Below are 23,497 nucleotides of genomic sequence, written 5' to 3'. Positions count from 1 at the left end.
GGCCTGAGAACACAGCTTCTTTTGTGGGCTCCTTGCTCAGGGCTCCTGGGCTTCCAGCCACTGTAAATGGAAGTGGCAGGTCCAAATTGAGAGGCTGGTCTCACAGGACACTCTCCCCCCAGGTTAGGGTCGGAGAGCTTTTAGGGAAACCTGGAGGGTCAGCCAGTCCATATCTTGGCCCTGGAGAGCCTGCACTGGCACCGTTTTGGAATGCTAGGACCTCAAAGCTGCTATTTAAAGGAGCTTCTTAACTACTATTCCACTTCGTCAGTGTCTCCTAAACAGAAAGTTCTCTACCATTGGAGGGTTATGTCCAAGAAATTGGCTTGAAGACCCTTAAGGGGGAAATGTAGAATTTTGTGGATTAAATTGGGCATTTCTAAGCCTCAGATTCTAATTAAGCGTAAGTTCAGGTAGGCAGAAGAAATAGTGTAATTAGCAAGTGGGCAGTAAGTTGTTGATGTAAGTTGATGCATAATTGATATTCCAATAAATGTTAGAGTCTTGCCCCCTGTAGGCTTTCCAGTGAAATCTAGCTCAACTCAGCAAGTAAGGGTCAGTAGAAGCAGTGTCCCTTCAACACAGAGAGACCTCCCTCAAGTCCCCCACAGAGAAAGGTCAGCTCTGACACTGACACACCTGTGTTTTCAGTTCTTCCACCTGGTGGTCTCTTTCTCTCCACTTCCCCAACTCCCTGAACTCAGAGCGCTCAGGAAACTTTTGCCCTCTGCCCATCACCAGAGGATGTGACAAAGAACTCATTAATAATTAACTCAGCAGAAGAGAGCAGGTGTTGCAATCCCAGATCCTCAGAAGAGACAAGGCAGGGCAGGTGTGCGGTGGGCCTCACCATGAGTAGCTGGGGCCCCTTAAATCCCCCTCCTCCTCCCTTTATCTGAGTCTATGAGCCCAGGTAAATACACATTCGGTGTCTCAGACTTCACAGGCTTGGGCAGGTCCTGGAGTGGTTTGGCTTCGCAGGAGGGACATGGCAATTGCTGTGCTTGGCTCTCCCCTGCACTCCTAGCAAAGTCCAGGAAGCTGTTTATGCAGACCCCCAAGAGCAGCCCAGCCAGCCTCACTCCTGAGGGACGCTGATCATTTCCAAGTGGGGATCCAGTCCCCCGAGAACTCCAGGGCTCCAGGCACAGGCTCTGGAACTTCAGAACCCAATTTGTTCAGTCAAGTAGCCTAAAATAGAGCCTGAGGCCAGATCAGGGTCCGGCTAAGATTAAAGGGGTGTGGTACTGTGGCTGGAGCCCCTCGGTCTCCCCTGTGTGCACACCTTTCCTCTCTCCCTGTGCCTATCCTCCTACAACAGAGCACTTATCTGCCCTAGAGCCTTGGCTTATTAGAATGTGTGCTCAGGAAAGTGGCTAGTGAAGTCATCCCAGACTTCAGTGTCTCTCAAACCTCATCACTCCATCAGCAAATTCGGTCAGCTCTGCCTTCCAATAATAATCAGAATCTACTTTTTCCCTCCCGGCCTGAGCCTCTTTTCCTGGGACGTCTGCAACAGCCTCCTCACTGATATACAGTCAAGTCCCAACACAGCAGGTTATCTACCCCCAGCTCAGAATACTCACATGCCCCTATCCCACTCAAGGCCAAGGCCAGAGCTTTTTCAGAGTCTTCCTCCCATTACTCTTCACCTCTACTTACAATGGCCTCTATCCCTGTCTTAGCTCAGGCTTAGGGCTTTGGCTCCAGCTGCTTCTGCTGCCTGGAACGGTCTTGCCCCTGGATATCTACAAAGCTAACCCTCTGACCTCTTTCAGAGTTGTTCAGATCCTAACTTCTCAATGAGGCCTACCCTAAACACACTATTAAAATTACAGCCAAATTCCCTGCCCCATCCCTGTCCCCCATCCTAGCACTCCTAACCCCACCTACCCTATATTTTGGTGAGTTATTTATTTACTTATTTGGTAGGGGGGCATCATGTACCAGCTTCTAACCAACTATATAATTTATCTACTTATCATGTTTATTTTCTGTCTCTTCCCAACTAGAATGTAATATCCAAGAAGACAGAGATTTCTATCTTATTCACTACTGTTTTCCAAGTGCCTGGCACATAGTTGGTGCTCAATACTTGTGGAATGAATGGATCCACACTAAAGTACAAACAATTGACATAGTTCAATGCATCCCCCGTGCCTTTCATGTGTAGTTTCATTCTCAGAGGGGACAATCCAGGCTTTGGGCACTGGGATGGATTACCAATAGTGGAAATTCATGTATCAGCCAGAGTGCGGAGGTCTTTTTTGAGGCACCTATCTCCAATTACAGAAATGTCACCATATTGACAGAGGCAGTCTCCTTCTTTGCCTGCTTCTCAGTCATTCCTGGCAATGTCTCTGACAGCGTGTAGGGGTGGCATTATAAGCTACTGTGTCTATTATCCATCTGTCAGGCTCAAAGCGTCCAAGTTGCTAGGGAGATCAGCCAAGATCTGATCAATCAGAGATCAAGGGATAGGGAACAAAGGAAGGAGAAAAGGAGGAAGAAAAGGAGAGAGAAGAGATTCAGGGGGCATAGAAGAACCTGGTCCAGGCTGTGACTCTCAGGTGTTGGAGGAAGGGGCACTAGGTGACTCAAGCTCAGGCCACACCTGAATACAGTGAATCATGGCTGAGTCCTCGTCTATGGGACAGGGTGGACTCCAGGAACGGCCCTGGGGATTTGCCATGTGACTAAAGCTGGTGTTGCCCTGCACTACAACACAACTGCTCAGCTGTCCAGACAACTGGTCACACTCTTCTCTGTGCCTCCCCAGGAACCAGGGAGAGAAAGTGGGCCTGGTGTGTTACGGAGGCACAGATAGAAGCCCAGCCTCAGGAGAGGGGAGGCTAAGCAGGACAGAAGCCGCCTGTCATGAGTGACTCTTCTGTAGCCCTTCTCCTCTCCCCACCCTCACCTATCCAACCTGAATATTCACCCAGTGGACAACTGTGCATGCAGCTTGAGCCCGAGGGCTGGGAGCAATCAGGAAATCGGCCTAAAATCACTACAGCTGATATCTGCTGAGTGCTTGCTGTGCCCAGGCACTGTTCTGAGCCCTTTGCATGTATCCACTCACTTAATACCCACCACAGCTCTGTGGGGATAGACAATTATCTTTATCTTGCAGACAAAGAAAATGAGGCACATTTTCGATAACTTGGCCTTGGCTAGGGATTTGAGCCCAGGGGATTTGAGCCCAGGCCACTTTGCTCCAGCACGCATATTCTTAACCATTACACAGGGCCAAAGATGGGCCATATTGCCTGAACTCCCAGAGTCCACCCTGGCTAATCCTTGGCCAGAGTCCACCAGACTTTGGACCTCATGTCTCCCAATGTCTAAAAACTCCTCTTTGTTGGCCGGGCGCCGTAGCTCATGCCTGTAATCCCAGTACTTTGGGAGGCCAAGGTTGTTGGATAACTTGAGGTCAGGAGTTCGAAACCAGCCTGGCCAACACGGTGTAACCCCGTCTCTACTAAAAATACAAAAATTAGCTGGGCATGGTTGTGGGTGCCTATAATCCCAGCTACTCAGGAGGCTGAGGCAGGAGAATCACTTGAACCCAGGAGATGGAGGTTGCAGCGAGCCAAGATTGGGCCACTGCACTCCTGCCTGGGCAATAGAGTGAGACCCTGTCTTAAAACAACAACAACAACAACAACAAAAAAAACCTCCTCTTTGTGCCCTTGTTCCAAACCTAGGAGCACTGATACTGTCTAGGGGCTCCAGGAGTGACACTGATGCTGTAGAGACATCTAGAACAAACCCCACCAGGTGCTGCCTCCTTATTTGTTTTCCTTATTGACAACCTCTCTTGTATGGGCACAGATGGAGAAGGTGCTGGCCTCCAGTTCTTCCATCTCAGAGGCTCCAGCACATACCAGCAGGGTTTCCTCCCTCATACCAACAGGGGTGGCTCAGACTAAGGACAGGAGCACGCCAGGAGGCGTGGGAAGACAGAAGGTGACCGCAACATTCTGGTGAACTGACAAGGTGAAGCAGAGGGCATGACGAGAGGATGACACAACTTCCCCTTTGCCAAAGGAAGGAGATCCCCTGCCCTGAGGTCAAGAGCCTGGGCCACCTCACAGGCTGCAGCTCCTTCTGCTCTGTCTCCCAGTGTGCCCTCCAAATGGCCCAGCCCTCCTGAGGGGTACAGCCCAGTACAGCCTACAGCCTGGTGGAGCCATATGCTAGCCCATGGCTGCCTGGCTCCCAGAGAAGAGAGAAGAATCTTTTCATTCTTACCACCTCCATCCCCTCCCATATTTCCCGACATTCCTCTGGCAGACAGGCTGGCCCATCACCACACCCCCTCCTCTAACCTCAGTCACCTCTGTCTCTATTCTGTGATTCTATTTGGTCATTGACCTCTGGGGATTAGGTTATGGGATCTAAGTCCAACCTCTGTGACCTTTGGATAACATTTGCCATGTGTAGTTGGCCATGTGGCCATGGTCCAGCCTCCGTGAGAGGAGAGAGACATACACCTGTCTGAAGGGGCACCTAGCCACGTGGCATGGTGGGTCTGACAGGTCAGGAGCTTCTGGGGAAGAAGGAGGGAAAGCAATGGCTGAGAGCGAGCTGGGGCTTTTATGTCCTGAAATCTGCTTTTGAAGCTCTCACAGGGCTGCCCCACAGGACTTTCAAATTCCAAATATGATCCCTGAAAGGGCTATTAGACAGACAAACTAAGTGTCCTAACATTTAAATTGGCATTTGACGGCTGAGTATGGAGAAATAAGCACCTTGTGGTTTGATGGGGAAGAGAGAATAGGTGTGTCTGGCTTCTTGTCTAGAATCAACACCACCTAAGGGCTTTTAATCAGCACTTGCCCACAGCGCCTGTGGCTACAACGGGGTATGTGTATGGACTTGACCGTAGCTCTGCTCTGCTACTCAATAGAATTGTAAACTTGGGCAAGATCCGCTCTGAGCCTCTGTTTCATTATTTATAATTAAAGGTATTGGATTCTAATGGTTCTTACTCAGGCTGCCCCTCAGAATTACTTGAACATAACATATCATATACCAAGACCAGGCCTTACCCAGAGAATTATTCACTGGCAGATGGGCAGAGACATGTTTTTCAAGCTCCCTAGGTGATTCTAATGTGCAGCCAGGGTTGGGAAACACGGAAGCCCCCTCCAGCTATAGGATGCTGTGGCCTCAGGGTGGGGTGGTGCAGGACAGGTGTTAAAAGCCTAGACTTGAGAGATGAAGGCTCAAGTCCTGGTTCTGCACTCACTATCTGTGTGACTTTGGACAGCTTGTTTAATCTCCGATAGTCCCATTCTTGCAATGGGAATAATGACAAATCTACCTCGTGGATACTGTGAAGATTAAAAGAAACATGCATAATTGTCATTAAAGTGCCTGGCTAGGGCCATGCTCTACAAAGGGTGACTGACCCCACGTGTGCCTCACACACAGGTATTTGGGGCTATGATCAGCAGTCTTTGCAGCCCATTCCTCTTCTCCTCCTCCAGGGAAGCCCCAGGCCCCAAGCTGAGCATCTGTGCTTTGCGCATTCCACCCTATTCCTTAGGAGCTGTAAACTCCCCAGTAGCCATGACCCGGACCAGAAAGAAAGAGAAGACCCCCAGGGGGACCAGTCAGAGCTAAGCTCCTGGGAGTAGGAGGATGCTTCCAGCCTTGCTGGATAGGGAAAGACAAAGGGTGTGAGGGGAGGGAGTGTTTACAAACACAGAGGACAGAGGGGCAAGTATCAGCTAATGGACTTATTGTTTTATGGCCTTCAAGAGTTAGTAAAACCAGAGTCCAACATCTGATTTAAAAAAAGAAAGAAGGCCAGGCACGGTGGCTCATGCCTGTAATCCCAGCACTTTGGGAGGCCGAGGCAGGCAGATCACAAGGTCAGGAGATCGAGACCATCCTGGCTAACCTGATGAAACCCCGTCTCTACTAAAAATACAAAAAATTAGCCGGGCATGGTGGCGGGCGCCTATAGTCCCAGCTACTCGGGAGGCTGAGGCAGGAGAATGGCGTGAAGCCGCGAGGCAGAGCTTGCAGTGAGCCGAGATTGCGCCACTGCACTCCAGCCTGGGCAACAGAGCGAGACTCTGTCTCAAAAAAAAAAAAAAAGAAAGAATAAAAAAGGAGTCAAAGCTAGTCTGGAGAGCAGGTTTGCAACTGAACTCAGGATAATCGCCAGGAAGTCTGATGGCAGTAGAGAAAAGGCACTTCTTCTCCTGGGGCCCCTGCCTTCACCTATCAGACAAAGGCGATGACTCTTTACTCAATTTAACTCTTTCCCTTTCAAACAGAATTCAAAATTGCCACCTTCTGATCTAAATATCGATAAAAAGATTTTTATAACTGGAAAATGTTTAGGAGGTACTACTACCTGGCAGAAAAAAGGAAAACAAATTTACCCCAAATCTACTTCACTCTAAAGAAAGAAGTACTCAGAAAATAAATAAAATGTTAACATTTCTCCTCCCTTTCTATTTCTCTGTGTGCTCTCTTCTTCCACAATGAGCGTATTTTACTAGAATAATCAGTGACAGTAAGGTAAAAAGATTTAGGATTAGAAGAGTAAATCTTGTTCACTACAAGTGATCTTTGATTAGTCATTCCTCTCTCTGCTCCCTCTTTGACCTGAATGCCCTTTCAATAAACCCACTGACTGCCTGAGAGTCTGAGGGTAGGCTGTGTATGTTTTCTGCATCACTGCAGATTTTGTAAGACAGGGTTTTCCGTTTTTAAGAAGTATTACTTCTTGAGGCACGATTTGTTACGCCAAGAGAGCACTTAGCACAGTTCCTCAATAAATGTTGTGGGAGGAAGGAAAGAAGACAGGAAGGGAGGGAGAACTGAACACATGAGTAACTACCAGCACCTTATTTTCCTGCTTCCTAACTGCTTGTATGTATGAGGACAAACCAAAAAGAAAGAACTAGAGTCAATTCTCATGTATCTATATTTTGGGAGAAAGAAGTAAGGATAACTCAAATTACTGCTCTCATCCAAATTTGCTTCTCCCATGGATATCTCCCAGGATAATGATTTTGATTTTTCCCATTGCTCACTCAGAACTCTGTACACCCAGCAGCTCATATTGTTCAAGTATAAATGTGTATATATCCCAAGATTGTGATGTTACATCTCTATGTCATATTTGGGTACTGTTTCCAACAAAAGACCATGACTTCTTGTAGCTAGGATTGCCAAATAAAAGAATCCCAGTTAAAACTGGATCTCGGAATACTTTGTTGGTGTAAGTAGGTTCCAAATATTGCATAGGGAATACTTATACTAAAATATGTGTTGTTTATCAGAAATTTTACTGAGATTCCTGTCTTTTTATTTGCTATATCTGGCAACCTCACTCGCAGTACGTTGTTTATCCAGTTCCATGACTGCCATATTTTTTCCTAATCTGGTCATCTTCCTCTAGAAAGCCCCCATCTGTTAGTAATCTTCCAAAACATAATGGTTAGAAATGAGCACAGGTGGCCTGGGTTTCAGATGCCGTGACATCATGGTGGCATCCTCTGGGCAAGGGCCCCTTTGTCAAAAGCCGCTCCAGGTGAAGGACTGAGAACTGAACCAACAGTGCAGGGAGAAGCCTGTCCCTCCATCATCAGGAGATGGCATGTGTGCTTCTTGGATATTAGAGACTGTATTTACCCCTCTGTTTAAGTACTACTCCAGAAAGAAATATCTGTGTTTTTCTGAAAGAATAGAAGGAAACAAAATATTTTTCCAACTCCTCCAATGAACCAGGCCCCATGGTAAGAAATGTATACACAATACCTTGTTTAGGCATCCCTGTGGTCCTTTAAGATGACTCTTTCAGGAAGATCTTATACTCCCCTTTTTACAACTTCACCATTAAGTAGCTCGCACAAGATCGCAGAGCTAATACTTTAGGATATGCTTTGCTACAGCAATAAATCAAACACAAAATCTCAGCAGCTTAACATAACAAAAGTTTATTTGTGGTTCACACAAGGAAACATGCAAGACAATGGTGAGAAGAGGGATCCTCTCTTCCATACTGTCACTTAGGCATTTCTGCCATCTTGTAGCTGCACCAACCAGGACACACGGCCTTAAAGGTCATGGCAGCAAGGTTAGATAGGGCATGGCAGACCTCTCCCACTTATTCCACACTTCAGCTCTGAAATGACACAATCAGTCTGGCTTACAACTCATTGACTGGAACTACTCACAGGGGTCCTAGGTAATTTTCCTATATGCCCAAAAGAGGAAAACAAAGCAGGGCATGGTAAACACATAGCATTGTCCACCACAACCAGTATATGGTGAAACCAGAATTCAATAGCAGATTTTTTTTTTTTTTTTTTGAGACGGAGTTTCGCACTGTCGCCCAGGCTAGAGTGCAATGGTGCCATCTCGGCTCACTGCAACCTCCGCCTCCTGGGTTCAAGCAATTCTCCTGCCTCAGCCTCCCGAGCAGCTGGGATTACAAGTGCCCGTCACCACACCTAATGTGTGGCTAATATGTGTATTTTTAGTAGAGACAGTTTTCGCCATGTTGGCCAAGCTGCTCTTGAACTCCTGACCTCAGGTGATCGGCCCGCCTCGGCCTCCCAAAATGCTGGGATTACAGGCATGAGCTACTGTGCCCAGCCTCAATAGAAGATTTTTAAGTTTCCAAAGTCTGTGCTCTTTCCACTACATTTGGCTTACCAAGACTGAGGGAATCTACTTTTCACCAAAAAGAAATGACATATGGGACAATTTATAGAAAACAAAATCTCAAGGAAACTGGTAGGAAAAGCTGCTGTGGTGAATATTCTAGATTTGCAAAACCTAGAACACAACAAGAATGCTCTCCTGAAAAACCTTAAAAACATAGATGAGACCTCTGCAAATTACAGCCAGAGGATAAATATTTAGGAGACATGTATGCCACCTCTTCAGTCTCTTAAAGACATACCACTGGAAGTGGGAGAAAATCAAGGAGAAGATTCTGGTCTGTTGCAGGGTGATTGATGATTCTGGTTTGCTCAGGACTCTCATCATTTTAGCACTGCAAGTACCACATCCCAGAAAACCCATCAGTCCCAGGCAAACTGGAATACTTGATCACTCTGTTTGGACAGTAATACTTTTTCTCCAAGTTTTTAAAAGTGTTACCTCAGGTGGCTCAGTAAACTCTGCATGAAGATGCACAATGATCTGAGAAAGTAAAGTTTGCCTCGAGTCCAGGAAAAACTTGGATGGAAACAGCACATGGGAACAGCAGTTCCCTTCAGGGACTTGGGGAAGAAAATAGTATTGCCAGTACAGCTTTTGTGCAGGAGACTCTACTCCACTGCTGCGGCCTGACGTGCAGGAAGCTTTTCCCAGCCAAATCACACCACAGACCCAATATTGAGCTTGTAGAAACTTTAACAACTCTGTCTTTTTCGAGCCAAATACTGTTAAAACAGGTTGCTCACTCTTGAATTTGGTGCCATTCTTAAGATACATGTGAGCATACACACACACAGGCGCATACATACCTTTGCACTTTTTCCTGCTGCATTTTATCATGTTAGTTTTGGCTTGTTCTCCATTTGCTAGGCGTTGGATTTGGTATGGACTTTATCCTGCATACTCTCCATCATCTCCAGGTTAAAGTCCAAAGTCTTCAGCCAGGTACCCAGCGTCCAGCTGAAAAAGTTGCATTTTAGGCCCTAACTCACACAACCCCCTTCACAGACGTGCTTTGATTTAGTCATCTGCTCTCTCAACCACACTTAGGCTTGATTCATCCAACTCTGCCTGTCTACACTGCCCTCTCCACCTCCTGTATACTTGGCAAGATCCTAAATCCAAGACTCAGATCAGATTCCTGAATCAGCGGTGGCTTCTCTGGCATTCTCTGTAAATTCTTCCCAAACTCTGGCAAGTGGACCTTGACCTATACAACTCCATCAGCAAACAGTTCCATTCTGTTTTGTCAGTCTCTTTTCTAAATATCTCAAAGTTGCATACTTATGCTTGTTCAATGTTAATTATTTTGTGATTTGTCCCCAAACGTGGATTATAAAATCCTTGAAGTCAAGGAGAATTCTTGAGTTCATAGCCCAGTGTTTGCGCATAATAGGTGCTCAATAAGCAGATACTGATTTCTTAGTAGGAAATCTTAAGGCAAAAGAAAACCATAAAAAGTGTTTGAAGAATATGATTCCATGAATATTACCCCATAACTCCCTCTTGGGACAACTTAGCAAGAAAATCACCCAGAAAAAAAAAATTTTTCCCCTAAAAATTGGAACCTGAGAAAATTCATGATGAACTGATCCACTCATCAGCAGAATTTCAACCCTATGCAGCCTTGAGTTACATGCCAACTTCCTACTCTATCCACCCTAGCTGGTACTTACAAATGGGAAGAACCAAACTAGCAGTACTTTTGGTATTTGAAACTGAAATAGTTTCTGGTATCAGGCCATAGATTTTAGTCACTCGAGCCTTTAAGATCCAGCTTTTAGAACCTTGAGAATGAAAGAGGTAAATGTGGGTTTAGGGGAGAGGAGGGCACAGATGGACAGAGGATCTTAGGAATCAAGTACCCCTAAACATGTTTTAAGAATTCTGTGTCACTCCCAAAGAATTAGGCAACATGTGTATCAAAAAGGTCTAACATTTGCTGTCTATCCCTGTGCTGCCAATGATAATGTGTCCCACTGTTAGTTTCTGGCCCATTGCAGCCCTTGGCCAATAAGCGCCAAAGCCAATATGCTGAGAAGCCCCGCCCCACAACCAAATGGGGTCTAGGAATGTTTGTTTCTCTAAGTCCATTGCCTGGGGATCAAGAGTATCCCAGGAGCTGACATGAGCATTGAGGGGCAGCTTCTCTCACCAATAGTCCTTCTGTGTGTTCAAACTGCTGCTTTTCTGGCCTTTCTGTCTAGATCTTTGACAGTGCCTGTTATCCTTTTAGTTGTTCTGGGAGTCCGAATCTCCTATCTGAATCCTCCTCGGCAAATCAGTCTGCATATTGCATATTGATACTCTTCCACCCCCAGCTTCTGTCTGGTATTCACTCTCAGGTCCTGGACTTTTCTTCTAGTTTTCCTCATCACATTTCAGCAGACCCTTCTGACTTACAACCTAGAAACACAAAAACACCCAGAACCATTCATTGATTCAACAAATATTTATTGAGTGCCCACCCAATGCCAGGAACCCAGCAACATAGTAGTAAACAACTCAGACACAATCATTATCCAGAGGAAGTCTACTGTGTCATGGGACACAGACATTAAACACATAATTGCCAAATAACTTACTAATTTTGCAACCAGAATAACCTCGACTTCTTTAGCCATCCAAGAGTCACTCTTTCCTCTACTATCCAAATAACAATAATTCTGGGAATTCTAAAGTTAGATGCTAATGTACAAATCCATTCTAGTTGTTGCTGCCCCCAAACACTTCTAGCTTTCTTATCACCATTTCTCTATGCTGTCCCCAATCTCTCTTGCCTATTTTGGCCCCCAAAGCAGAGCATGAACACATGGTCTTTCCTCAATTTTCCAAATAACAAAACACATAGTTGTTGAGTTTAAGAAACTTTACTGAAAGTTTGGAGAAGACACAGGGAAATGACTATCCAAAAATAAGTATTAGCTCTCACCACACCCAGAATCCATGCAACATCACAGCATGTTCTTTCTACCATATCCTGAGCTCTGAGACTTCACTAGGTTGCAGAGGCTATGGCCCTCCCTCTTTCAACAAGAGTCCTCTCTTTCTATGAATTCACTTCTCCCTTCCCACCCCAGGAAGAAAGCGTCTTACGAGGTGACAACCCAAACAAGTCTATCTGCCTTGGGATTATAATCTACTCTGTGCTGCTTGCTATCCATGAGCCTACATTCATTCATTCATTCATTCAGGAACTATCACTTACTTTGTATCAGGCATTGCACTAGGTGAGGAGGTTATAGTGACAAATAAGACAGACAGGAACCTCCTTCATAAAGAAGACAAACAATAAGCTAGTAAACTAAAAACTATACCTGAAAATTACAAATTCTGATGCTTTCTAAGAAATACGAGAAAACCAGAATGGTGTGATAGATGGGTCTCAAGAAGGGAGGAATGCCACTTTAGATAGGACAGATAAGAGAAGTCCCCCTGAGAAGGTGACATTTGGGATGAGTCCAAAACATTTAGGTCTGGATTCCCCAAAACAAGCTAAGCGTATATTTAAGGTACTGGTAAGGTAGAAGCACCAAAATTTCCTTTGAAAATGTTTATTTTTAATACATCAAAAAAGACATGGAAGTAGACATTAGACCTCTTAGGAAAATTAGACCTCTTAGGAAAATGAGAATGCTGTAGGCCCCTCCTTATACATATTTTTTAAATGTAATATTGTGTTTATTTTTATTTAGATGGGCAGTGTAGAGGACCCTTAATCTTTCCAGGGTTTAGGATCTCTAAAGACATACTCAATCCCCAGAATATGCCATGAAGGGGTGTTCTAGGCAGAGAAGGAACAAGCACAAAAGTTCAGTGGCAGCAAAGAGCTTGGCCTCTTCTAGGGGCAGGAAGAAGGGGTGAAAACAGCATGAGCAAGGTTGGGGGTTAAAGCTAGGGTTGGGGGAGCAGACAGGGGCCAGGTCACATAGAGGAAATGGTTCTCAACTCTAGTTATGTATGAAAAGTCCTTGGAATATTCGAACATTTTCTGACGCCTGGGCCCTACTTCAGGAGATTTAACTGACCTGGAATGGGGTTGAGGAATTGGTTTTTTTTTTTAAGTTTCTCAAGTGATTCTAACATGTAACCAGAGTGAAAAAACATTGATGTGGGGCCTTGGAACCAGGCAGAGGGACACAGTGTTGAATGGTGAAGAACATGGACCCTGGAACCAGATTATCTGGTTTTGAGTCCCATCCCCACCACTGACTAGCCGTTTGATTCTCATGCACTTTGTAAAAGCTTTCTGTTCTTCAGTTTCCTCATCTATAAACATAGGGATAATAGTTCACCTACCTCATAGAGCTGTTTGTAGGCCTAATAAGTTAATACATAGAAAGGTCTCAGAAGGCACACACTGAAGATGCAATAACTTTTACTAAAATAGCTGTGACTATCCTATGCTCTCCTAGAGATGGAAAGGGGTGGATGGAGTCAAAGTGTCAATTTGATAGAACTAACAGGACTTGCTGAAAAACTGGAAGAGGGAGATGAGCGGGGGAAAGGAATAAAAGATAGCTTCCATGTTTGGGGTTTTAGCAATTGGGTGGAAAGTGATGCTGTGTCCCAAGATGGGGAAGACTAGGAGGTAAACAAGTTTTGAAGAAAAAAAATCAAGAATTTCATCTGGCATGCATTAACTTAAAGACACCCTATTAGATATCCAAGAAGAGATGCAAATCAGACAATATGTAAGCCTGGAGCTCAGGAGAGAAACAAATTTCAGATTCATTAGCATATAGAGCTGTCCTGTCCAATACAGTAGCCACCAACCACACATAGGGGGCTATTTAATTTAAATTTAGATTAATTAAACAAAATTAAACATTCGGGTCACCAGATTTCACCACATTTCAACTGCTTAAGAGCTTCATGTAGCTAGTGGCTACCATATTGGATAGCAGAGATATGTAACATTTTCATTGCTGCAGAAAGTTCTGTAGGGAGCACTGAAGGAGTCTCAAACCATGGAACTGTAGGAAGTCATCTAGGAAGTGGTCCATGATTCTGGCTACACATTAAAATCACCTCCAGGAATTCAGAGTTGATTTGTCTTGGGGAAGTCTCAGGCATTTGTCTTGGGTTATTAGTTTTTAATAACCCAGGATGATTGCAAAGCGGAGCCAGGGCTGAGAACTACTGACCCACAGAAATAATGCAGGAGAAGAAAGGAATCGTGGGAGGGCCTGGATTGCTCCAACAGCAGGGGCAGTGACCTCAGAACTAATCTTTCTCTGGAGCTCCTGATTCATGATTCACATACAACTATCTGATGAACATCTTTGCCTGCATGTCCCATAACAGCCCAAACTCAATAAATCCAAGATGGAACTCATTTTTCTCATCAGAGGTGTTCTTCCCCTTTGCATTCCCACACTTGGGAGTCACCCCAGTGACTCCCAAGCCCCAAGTGACTCCTCTTCCACAGCACAAGTCTTCCAGGTTTTCTGATTTATCACTCAGTCTGTCTCTTTCTCTCCCCATTACCTCTGTTTTGGCCCAGTTCTTCATGGTCTCCTGCCTAAATTACTGTAACATCTCACTAGCTGCCTCTAGTTTTGCCCCTCCCTTATCCATCCTGCACTCTGGCACAATGATCTACTTAAAATGCCTATCTTGCAGTGTTTTGCTGTGTAAAATGTATCAGTGTCTCTCATTGCCTATAGGATACAGTCCAATCGAAGACAGATTGGTCGCTATGTATCAAACACCTCAAAGGAACTATGCACTGCCCTAGTTCTGAGAACACTGCACTGAGCAAGACAGAGAGAGCTTCTGAATAGAACTGCAGCCCTGCAATGGGGACAGACAACAGAGTTATGAAAGAGAAAGTGAGGTGGCCGTGGGAGCGTGCAGCAAGGGGAGCTGGCCTTCTCTAGGTGAGAGGAAAGGTCTTCCCTGAGGCAATGAGAGAACAGTGACACTCGGAGGATAAGTAAGAGTTCACCAGACCACAGGGGATGAAGAAAGGGTTCTCTTCACATGGAAAGAACTACATGGGGAAGGACCTGAGTCTGCAAAGGAACAGAACAGTGTGACTGGCACCCAGAGAGTGAGGGTTAAGGGATATGGGATGGAGCTGGAAAAACAGACAAGGACAGGATGGTGGGTGGCTTATATGCCATGCAAAGAATCTGGGGCATTCCAAAGGGCAAAGTGGGGATCCACTGAATGATTTTATTTTTTTATTCCACTAACTTTTTGCTAACCACTGAAGGATTTGAAAGAGAAGAGTGACACGGCCAAGTCTGCACTTTTTAAAAAGACTACACTGGCTTGAAGTGGAGTAGAGTGGCCAAAACCTGAGGCACAGAGACCAGCTGTGAGGCCATACTAAATGGTCTGAGGGAGGCAATGAGGGCTTAGACTAGAAGAGTGGCAGAGGAGATAGAAAGCAGATTGAATTAACAGATGTTTAAGAGGTAGAATGATAAGTCTTGGTGATTTTTTGTTTGTTTGTTTGAGACAGATTCTCGCTCTGTCGCCCCAGGGTGGAGTGCAGTGGTGGGATCTAGGCTCACTGCAAGCTCCGCCTCCCGGGTTCACGCCATTCTCCTGCCTCAGCCTCCCGAGTAGCTGGGACTACAGGCGCCTGCCACCACACCTGGCTAATTTTTGTATTTTTAGTAGAGATAGGGTTTCACTGTGTTAGTCAGGATTGTCTCAATCTCCTGACCTCATGATCCACCTGCCTTGGCCTCCCAAAGTGCTTTGATTACAGACACGAGCCACAAGTCTTGGTGATTTTTCACATTGGAGAGGTGATGGAGAGCGAAGAGGAAAAGATGGCTCCTTGACTTCAAACCTGAGCTGCTAGGTGAATGGTGCAGCTTAGGTTAAGAAAGGCGGTTACAAGTTTATGGGGTAGAAATATTGAATTTGGCTTTAGACACAGTAATTCTGATACCTGCAAGACATCCAAGTCAAAATGTAGAATAGGCAGAGGGATACACAGGTCTAGAGCTCAGATTTGTAGGTCATCTGTGTAGAAGCAGCAATGGAAGCCCTGGCAGTAAATTAAATCACTGAAGAGAGCATATGGAATAAGAAAAGGGGCTCCAGGACTGAGTCCTGAGAAATGCTGACATTTGTAGGTTAGATAAAGAGGACAATTGAGATAAAGACCCTGAGTTTTGTCCCGAATAGGGTAAGAGGAAAACCAGCAGAATATGGTATTGTGGAAGCAAAGGAGAAATGTGTTTCTAGAAGAAGGGAGTGGTCACCAATTCCTAGGCATGGCATGAATAAGTGATTATTGATACAACTGCTTATTACCTGGCTCCTACTTACTGCTTCCTGCTCATTTTCTGCCATTGCCCAAAATCCATCCTTTATGATTTAACACCAACTTGTCTAACTTCTCTTGGACCATGCGATGCTTTATCTTTCATCCTCCCTTTTCATATGCAGTCCCATTTCATTCAAGGCCTCCCCATGCCCTGAACAACACCCTGTCCCAGAACCATCTGATGAACACCATCCATACTTTAACATCCCAAGCCTCTCAGGAATCATTTACCCTTAGGCCTTCTTTGACTACCTCCTCCCCAAAGGGAATCAATACCTGTCTCATTCTGTTCTTTTTGTTCATTTGGTATAAATTTCTATTACGGTGCCTTTCCCAATATACGATAATAACTCGTTTACAGTCTGTGTCCTCTATTTCACTATAAGCTTCTTGAGGGCAAATGCAGTTTGTATTCTGCTTTTTTTTTTAAACAGAGTCTCGCTCTGTCACCAGGCTGGAGTACAGAGGCATGATCTTGGCTCACTGCAACCTCCGCCTCCTGGGTTCAAGCGATTCTCCTGCTTCAGCCTCCCAAGTAGCTGAGATTACAGGCATGTGCCACCACACCCAGATAATTTTTGTATTTTTAGTAAAGACGGGGTTTCATCATGTTGCCCAGGATGGTCTTGATCTCCTAGCCTCCTGATCCGCCTGCCTTGTCCTCCCAAAGTGCTGGGATTACAGGTGTGAGCCACCACGCCCGGCCTGTATTCTGCTTCCTATAACTATGCTTAACACAGTGTCAGGTACATGGCTGGCTTCAACAAATATTTTTGGACCTTACTAGAAGCTACCTAAATGTCACCTAAGGAATGCAAACGTCCTGGGCTGGGATAAAGCATCATGGAAATTGCTGACGTAGAGCAAGAGGCAAAGACAATTGAATAATAACAGCCATCATTTAATGATTGCTTCGTTTGTGCCAGAAACTGCCTAAGTCCCTTACAGAGCTCTATCTCATTCACTCTTCATCATACTCTGTTTCATAGGGGCTTATCATCATCACCACACCCCATTTAATAGGGGCTATCATAACTCTCACTTTACAGATGCGGAAATAGAAGCTATAGAAGTTAAGTCACTTGCCCAAGGTCGGGCCTTAGCAAATGGAGGAGTCAGGATTTGGAGGAACCCAGGTTTGCTTGACTTTAGAGCCCTATACCCTTAAGTCCAACTGGCATTTGAGCTTGGGGAAAATTTCTTGTGCTGATTCAAACTTGTAAAGTATATTGTTTAATCTGGAAGTGATATGTAGGCAGCAGGGTGCAGGTAATTCTAACCATACCACCCATGGCTATTCAAGGCTCCCAGCACAGTCTGCATGCCCCAGCAGCTGGTGGCTCTGCTTGACCAAAAGTTATGAAGGACAAAAGCAGAATGCCTATAAAGTCTGTTCCCTTGCCTTGATTTGTACCAGGGGCAGGCTGGAGGGTGCCCAGAATGAGCCAATGGCTACAATGTCAGACACTAAGTTGGGAGTGGAAGTGAAAGGTGAGGAGACCAGAGTGGAGGAAACTAAGCCAAGTTGCCAGGCCTTGGGCAATTTCAACACCAAGGCTCTGAGCCAAGGACAGGCTACTGTGCTTGAAATAACTTCCCAAGAGAGCCTTAACTGGTCACTTGGCCCTCTCTATCTCAGCACTGACTTTTAGCTCAATGTAACTAATATTGATTAGCCCCCTATTCTATGTTAGCACCACAAAAGATACAAAGCTTTGGTCTTCCACAGAGCTGAGGCAAGCCCACAGGAAACAATGAGAGAGTTGTACAAAACGGTAATCAATCCAGTGCCAACCTGTACAGTACAAGCCCCAAAGGCAATTGAAATTCACAGAAAGGAGAGATCAGGGTGTGCTGCCATGGGCAGTGGTAGCTTCTTGGAGCACAGGAACTTGAACTTGACCTCAAGGAAGAAAGGAAGACAAAGTAGAAAGAGGACAGCATTTCAGGTAGAAACAACAGTGTAAGCAAAAATAAATGAAGCAGCAGCAATGAGAATGAATTTTTCTTGGCCTGTGAAGAAACCTGTGTGCGGAGCAAAGGGCTATTGTGGGAGAAGAATAGGAGAAGATCGGACCGTAGAGGTCCTGAATTCTAAGAATACTAAATCAAGCAAATTCAACATGCAGGATCCAGGAGTCCATTATGTGGGCAATGAGAAATGATCTTGGGCTTTAAACGGCAGTTGACAATAAAAAACTAAATTTTAGGAGGATTCATTTGGTGGTAGTGTTTAAGATGGATTAGAGGAGAAAGGATTAAAAGCAAAAAAACTGTCCCCTCGAAAACCTGAATGCTTCTTTAAGCATCTACTAAAAGTTGGACTGCATGCAAAAACAAACAAACAAACAAACAAAAACAGTCCCTTCCCTGCCAGCCTTCACAGTCCAATGGAAAAGCCATTCATTGATCCCATAGTTACCCATTAAGGACCTATTATGTGCTAAGAATTATACTGGGCACTGGGGACACAGTGAGAAGAAAATCAAAGTCCCCACCCTCATGAAGCGTATCCTCCAATGGACATGGAAGACAATATAAAACCAAACCATTAAGTACATCCACATAGAATCAGGTAACCAAGTGCTATGAAGAAAAAGAAAGTAGGGCACTGGGTGGAGAGTGGTGGGATGCAGTAGCCAGGGAAGGCCTCTTCAAATAACTGCCATGATATTTCAAGCCCAGAGAACAAATGAAACAGAGATGTCACTGCTAGAAATAAGGATATTGAGGAGAAGACTTAGCTTGTAAGAGTATAGAGAAGGTAAGGAGTCTTGTTTTAAGTGTGTCAAGCTGTGATAATAGCAGTGTATCCACACAGAAATATCTAGACTCTAGAACTTTAGTCTATAAGACCAGAGGAGATAGAGGCTACACATATAAATTTCAGTGTCTTCCATTGATATCTGAGTGATAAGCAACTTTCTTTCTAAAACTATGAAAGTAACTAAGGATCTAAAAAAAATTTCAGGTGGGGTAGTCTTAAAACTACAAATAGTTTTGTCATATCTCCTATGATGACTCCCTCCCTCCAGCTGCCTGGAGTCCCAGGGGTAGGCAGTGACTTTGTGTAGGCGGCAAGCAGCTGGTAACAAAATAGTAATTATTATTGTTATTATTATATTATAATAATTATAATAATAATTATTATTATTGAAGCTCATTTACAACTAACCATCCAAAAGATCTCTTTCTCCTGTGCCTTCAATCCCCAAGGCAGAGTGGTAGGGACAGTTCTATCCCTCCTCTGCACTTACCCCTTGAAACACATGCACCCCTTTGTGACTTTACCCTCTGCAGATAGCTCTGAATGTCTTAATGTCTGAGAGAAGGGGATTAAGAAAGCAAAATATAAAAATTTTAAACTAGCCCTTCCTACCTTCCTAGAAGTGGCAAGAGTTAAATGTTGAGATAGACTCAAGGGTAGGATGACTATTTCAGTTTGCCTGGTAGTGTTTCAGTTTGCCTGGAAGTATCTCAGTTTTAGCACTGGGAGTCCTGCATTTCAGAGAACCCCTCAACCCTGAGCAAAATAAGATGGTTGGTCACCCTATGGCTTGGTTTGACCATCATAGCTATAACCTGTGTCTCACCTGCATGCATGACACAACACAGTGCTTTACTTCCCTAAAAATGACATCAGCCCCATTAAAGTATGTGTTTAGTTTCCATGCCCTACCTAGTCACCTTCTACCCTAGGAGCCAGGTTCTCTTTTCCCACCCAGAGAGAGGAGCTGCACTCAGAAATTCCTAGACATGAGTTGACACTGGATCCCTTAGCCTTCTACTCCCATCATCTCCCACTCAGCCCCAGCTACCACCTAAACTAGGAAGATCAAATCTACCAGTGACCTCCGTCCATGGCACTTGCTGCGCCTCCTCTGTCCAGCTCTTACCAATATAGCTGCTGGAACCTGGAGGTCAAAGTCAAATTACCAAAAAAAGGATCCAAGCTGGTGACGTGCGCTAACACAGCAAATCACAGGAAAGGGGAACCCCAGATAAATTACAGCCTTCTGACCTAGGAAGACGTGTGGTTTGCATCTCTGAGTTACAGAAACACAGGAAATGCTTACTGGACCAGTCAATTTCAGAATTTTGGGTCCCAAGCTAGGCTGACTCACCTTCAGAATGGAAACCACGTGACAGCCCTCATATCAGGGCACACACCACATGCTCTTCCAGAAGTCAATGTGTCTGGAACCCTCACCGATACTGGGAAAGCTCACTAATCATTTCTGCCAGTTATCAGAGGTTGCTCTGAAATTATAAGGAAGATTCAAAGAAAATGCCAAGACTGATATTAAACTTGGCAGGAACCCTTGTTACAGAATTTTCCTGCCTGACAAGGTTAAAAGAACAATAAGCAGGAAACACAATCCTCCAGGAATAATCAATCCTATTTGGCCCCTGGTCACCTTGACTCAAACAGACGAATTCTAAAATGTAGAATTTCAAATAAGCTATTTAGATAACCTTGACCATTCTCCACACACAAGCCCTTGCCTGAACTATTAATAGTCAAGGCAAAGGGTAGTTGTTATTGCTGCCTTTTTAAACTGAATCATCTGAGAAATTGCTTCAGACCCCCAAAGAAAGATTCCTGTTAACAATTCAAAAACTAAAATATTTGATCCCTGAGACAGCCCTTTCCCCTGACCTGCCCTTCAGGGCTCACTCAGTCTGACCGACTGCAAAGGCTGTTGCAAGATTGCATCACTGACTTTTGCAATTTTCTGGCCAGTTTGATTTCCTCTTCTTTCCCCTGCCCCCTCCCTTTCTCTTCTTAAAGCCCTTTGGCCAATTTGCCTCTCCTTTCCCCAAGTTTGCTAACCCTTTGGCCAATTTGCCTCTCCTTTTCCCCAGAGTTTGCTAACTCTGGCATATCCATAACCAAAGCCAAATTAGAATGCTTCTTCGGTCCCAGGTGATTATACCTAATCCTGGTCAAAATCAATCCTACATCTTCACAAGTCCAAGAGTACTCACACTCTGGATTCTTACCTAAGCTGTCTACTATAAGCCCTTCTGCCCACAAACTGCTTCAAAGCTGAAGTTGAGCTGGAGCAGTGAAGTTGTACCCCCAAACTCAGGAGGGTGGCAAAGAATTATTGAGGAGAGCATGAAATACTTCCATTCTAGAATGGCAGATGAACTTCTACCAACAGCCCCTTCCATACTCTACCCCCCACCCCCCAGCTCCCAACTCCACTTCTCAACTGGAAGTGAGAACAATTTGAATTTAAAGGCTCTTCCCCGATACACGGAAGTACATAAGGAAACAGCTTGCAGGCAAAGAGACTAATCTCTCTCTCTCTCTCTCTCTCACACACACACACACATGCACACACACACACACACCTCTGCACATAAAAGCACCATCAATGAATAGTTTTCTATCAACTGACTGTAGCTATACATGCATGTACCTCTAAATAAAACCAACCAGGCAGGAAAGAAACAATATTAGCACATATTGCTTTATCCAAGCGTGACCTGTTCTGTTCTGTTACCCAGATCCCTCCCCCTTGCCTTCTCCTCTCTGATCCATTGCCACACACGTGGGAAGATGACAACCCTTCCGAATAAAAATGAAAGCTTTCTTCTTTAGATGGAACCCCCAGATTCCCTCATTATTTATAATGTCAGGCTGTCCTGGACAAGGGAAGCTGTGCACCCACTGACACCAGTAAGAAGGTGCCGTCATGTCAGAAATGTCCGCGGACACCTGCCTGGGCTCCGGGTCCTCCCCTGCGCTAGCCTGGAGTGGGACCTTCGCGTGCCCACTGGCCCTCCCACACGCCCCGCTGCGATGGCCCCCGCGCCGGGTCCCCTAGCTCACACAGTCGGAGCGTGCGTAGCGCATGGCCACCTCCTGCCAGGTCCCAGCCGGATTCCACCCCCTCCTTTTCCCCTCCTCTTCTTCCTCCCCCTCCCAGTTCCCCTGGCTCTGACTGCGCTGGCCTGGGCCCGAGAGCCCAGGAGGCGTGTCTCGGAGAAAAGATATAAGCGGCCCCCGGACGCTAAAGCGGTGCCAGCGGCGGAGTCTCCAACTGGAAGAGCTGCAGCTGCCGAGAGGAGGAGAACGCTGAGGCCGGTCGGACCAACGGACGCGCTGACCGCCGCCAACTGCAGCTCGCGCTGCCTCCTGCTTGCGCCGTGCCACTAAGGTAGTCCGCCTTTCTATGAGCCCTCCTCAAGATAAGCTGGGTGCAGGGTGGCGGGAGGTGGCAGCCGTTCTTCGGTGGCTGAAGTCCTCTCTCCTGCTGCTCCTCCTGCAGGTGACTCCCGCCTCCGAGAGCCCAGAGCCGAGATGGAAACGGTCCAGGAGCTGATCCCCCTGGCCAAGGAGATGATGGCCCAGAAGCGCAAGGGGAAGATGGTGAAGCTGTACGTGCTGGGCAGCGTGCTGGCCCTCTTAGGCGTGGTGCTCGGCCTGATGGAGACTGTGTGCAGCCCCTTCACGGCCGCCAGACGTCTGCGGGACCAGGAGGCAGCCGCGGCGGAGCTGCAGGCCGCCCTGGAGCGACAGGCTCTCCAGAAGCAAGCCCTGCAGGAGAAAGGCAAGCAGCAGGACACGGTCCTTGGCGGCCGGGCCCTGTCCAACCGGCAGCACGCCTCCTAGAAACTGTGGGAGACCAGCGGAGTGGGAGGGAGAGGCAGTAGACAGAGACAAACAGACCGAAAGAGGAAGGGAGAGACAGAGGGGGCGCGCGCACAGGAGCCTGACTCCGCTGGGAGAGTGCAGGAGCACGTGCTGTTTTTTATCTGGACTTAAGAGAAACCGCTGACATCTAGAACTGACCTACCACAAGCATCCACCAAAAGGAGTTTGGGATTGAGTTTTGCTGCTGTGCAGCACTGCATTGTCATGACGTTTCCAATACTGTGTGAATTATCTAAATGCATCTACCATTTTGCACTAGGGAGGAAGGATAAATGCTTTTTATATTATTATTATTAATTATTACAATGACCACCATTTTGCATTTTGAAATAAAAAACTTTTTATACCATATCTCATCTAATTCCTGAGAGGTGTGGTGTCCTGGGGTGGGCAGCAGGGAGGGTGAGCAGGTGGGTGATGGTGATGGGTTCTTACCTGAGCACTGCAGAGGGAGCAGCTTCCTGAAGGTCAGACACTTGCTTCACACCTAGGAACTGTGTAATAAGTTACTATATGCATATAAGTCTGTTGAGGACTTGTTTTTCCTTCTTGTTAGGGGTGGGAAGAGAGAAACTTTTATAACTTCCGTGAGATTTAGCATTTTAAGATCGAAAGGTAGTTCAACTTCTGAGCTAGAGTGAGTAGGAGATAACTGATTAATTCTAAGGCAGAAAAGCTCTTTGTTCCTCATACCTGTGCCCCAGAGGTTCCCATGGCTGATACCTTTTTCTTCCCAACTGTATTTTAGAGAGAGAGAGACAGAGAGAGAAGTAAAGAAAAGGAAGGAGGGCGGTCTGGAGGTGAAGGGAGGAAAGAAAGGAAAATCTATCTACCTGGCAGGAAAA

General features: G+C 45.7%; 1 protein-coding gene and 1 long non-coding RNA gene across 2 annotated transcripts; one reads left to right on the top strand and one right to left on the bottom strand.

Moving 5' to 3' along the window:
• Positions 1–7,948: 7,948 nt before the first annotated feature.
• Positions 7,949–21,893, bottom strand: LOC100940142 (uncharacterized). Its single transcript, XR_002912089.2, has 4 exons — positions 21,828–21,893; positions 10,850–11,100; positions 9,504–9,654; positions 7,949–8,152 (listed from the first exon to the last, which is right to left on the bottom strand). It is a non-coding gene; the product is annotated as an uncharacterized LOC100940142 (long non-coding RNA).
• On the top strand, positions 21,831–23,001 carry G0S2 (G0/G1 switch 2). The gene is made up of 2 exons (XM_002809508.6): positions 21,831–22,155; positions 22,267–23,001. Exon 2 carries the CDS (start codon positions 22,299–22,301, stop codon positions 22,608–22,610), a length of 312 nt encoding a protein of 103 aa, XP_002809554.1. The 5' UTR covers positions 21,831–22,155; positions 22,267–22,298; the 3' UTR covers positions 22,611–23,001.
• The last annotated feature ends 496 nt before the right edge of the window (positions 23,002–23,497 follow it).

This window comes from Pongo abelii, chromosome 1 (genome assembly GCF_028885655.2).
Source record: "Pongo abelii isolate AG06213 chromosome 1, NHGRI_mPonAbe1-v2.0_pri, whole genome shotgun sequence".
Classification (NCBI taxonomy): domain Eukaryota; kingdom Metazoa; phylum Chordata; class Mammalia; order Primates; family Hominidae; genus Pongo; species Pongo abelii.
This window is presented reverse-complemented; position numbering and strand designations above follow the sequence as displayed.

Bases quoted from the DNA above. Each gene is read 5' to 3' on its own strand.
- G0S2 (XM_002809508.6), top strand. From the start codon at position 22,299: ATGGAAACGGTCCAGGAGCTGATCCCCCTGGCCAAGGAGATGATGGCC.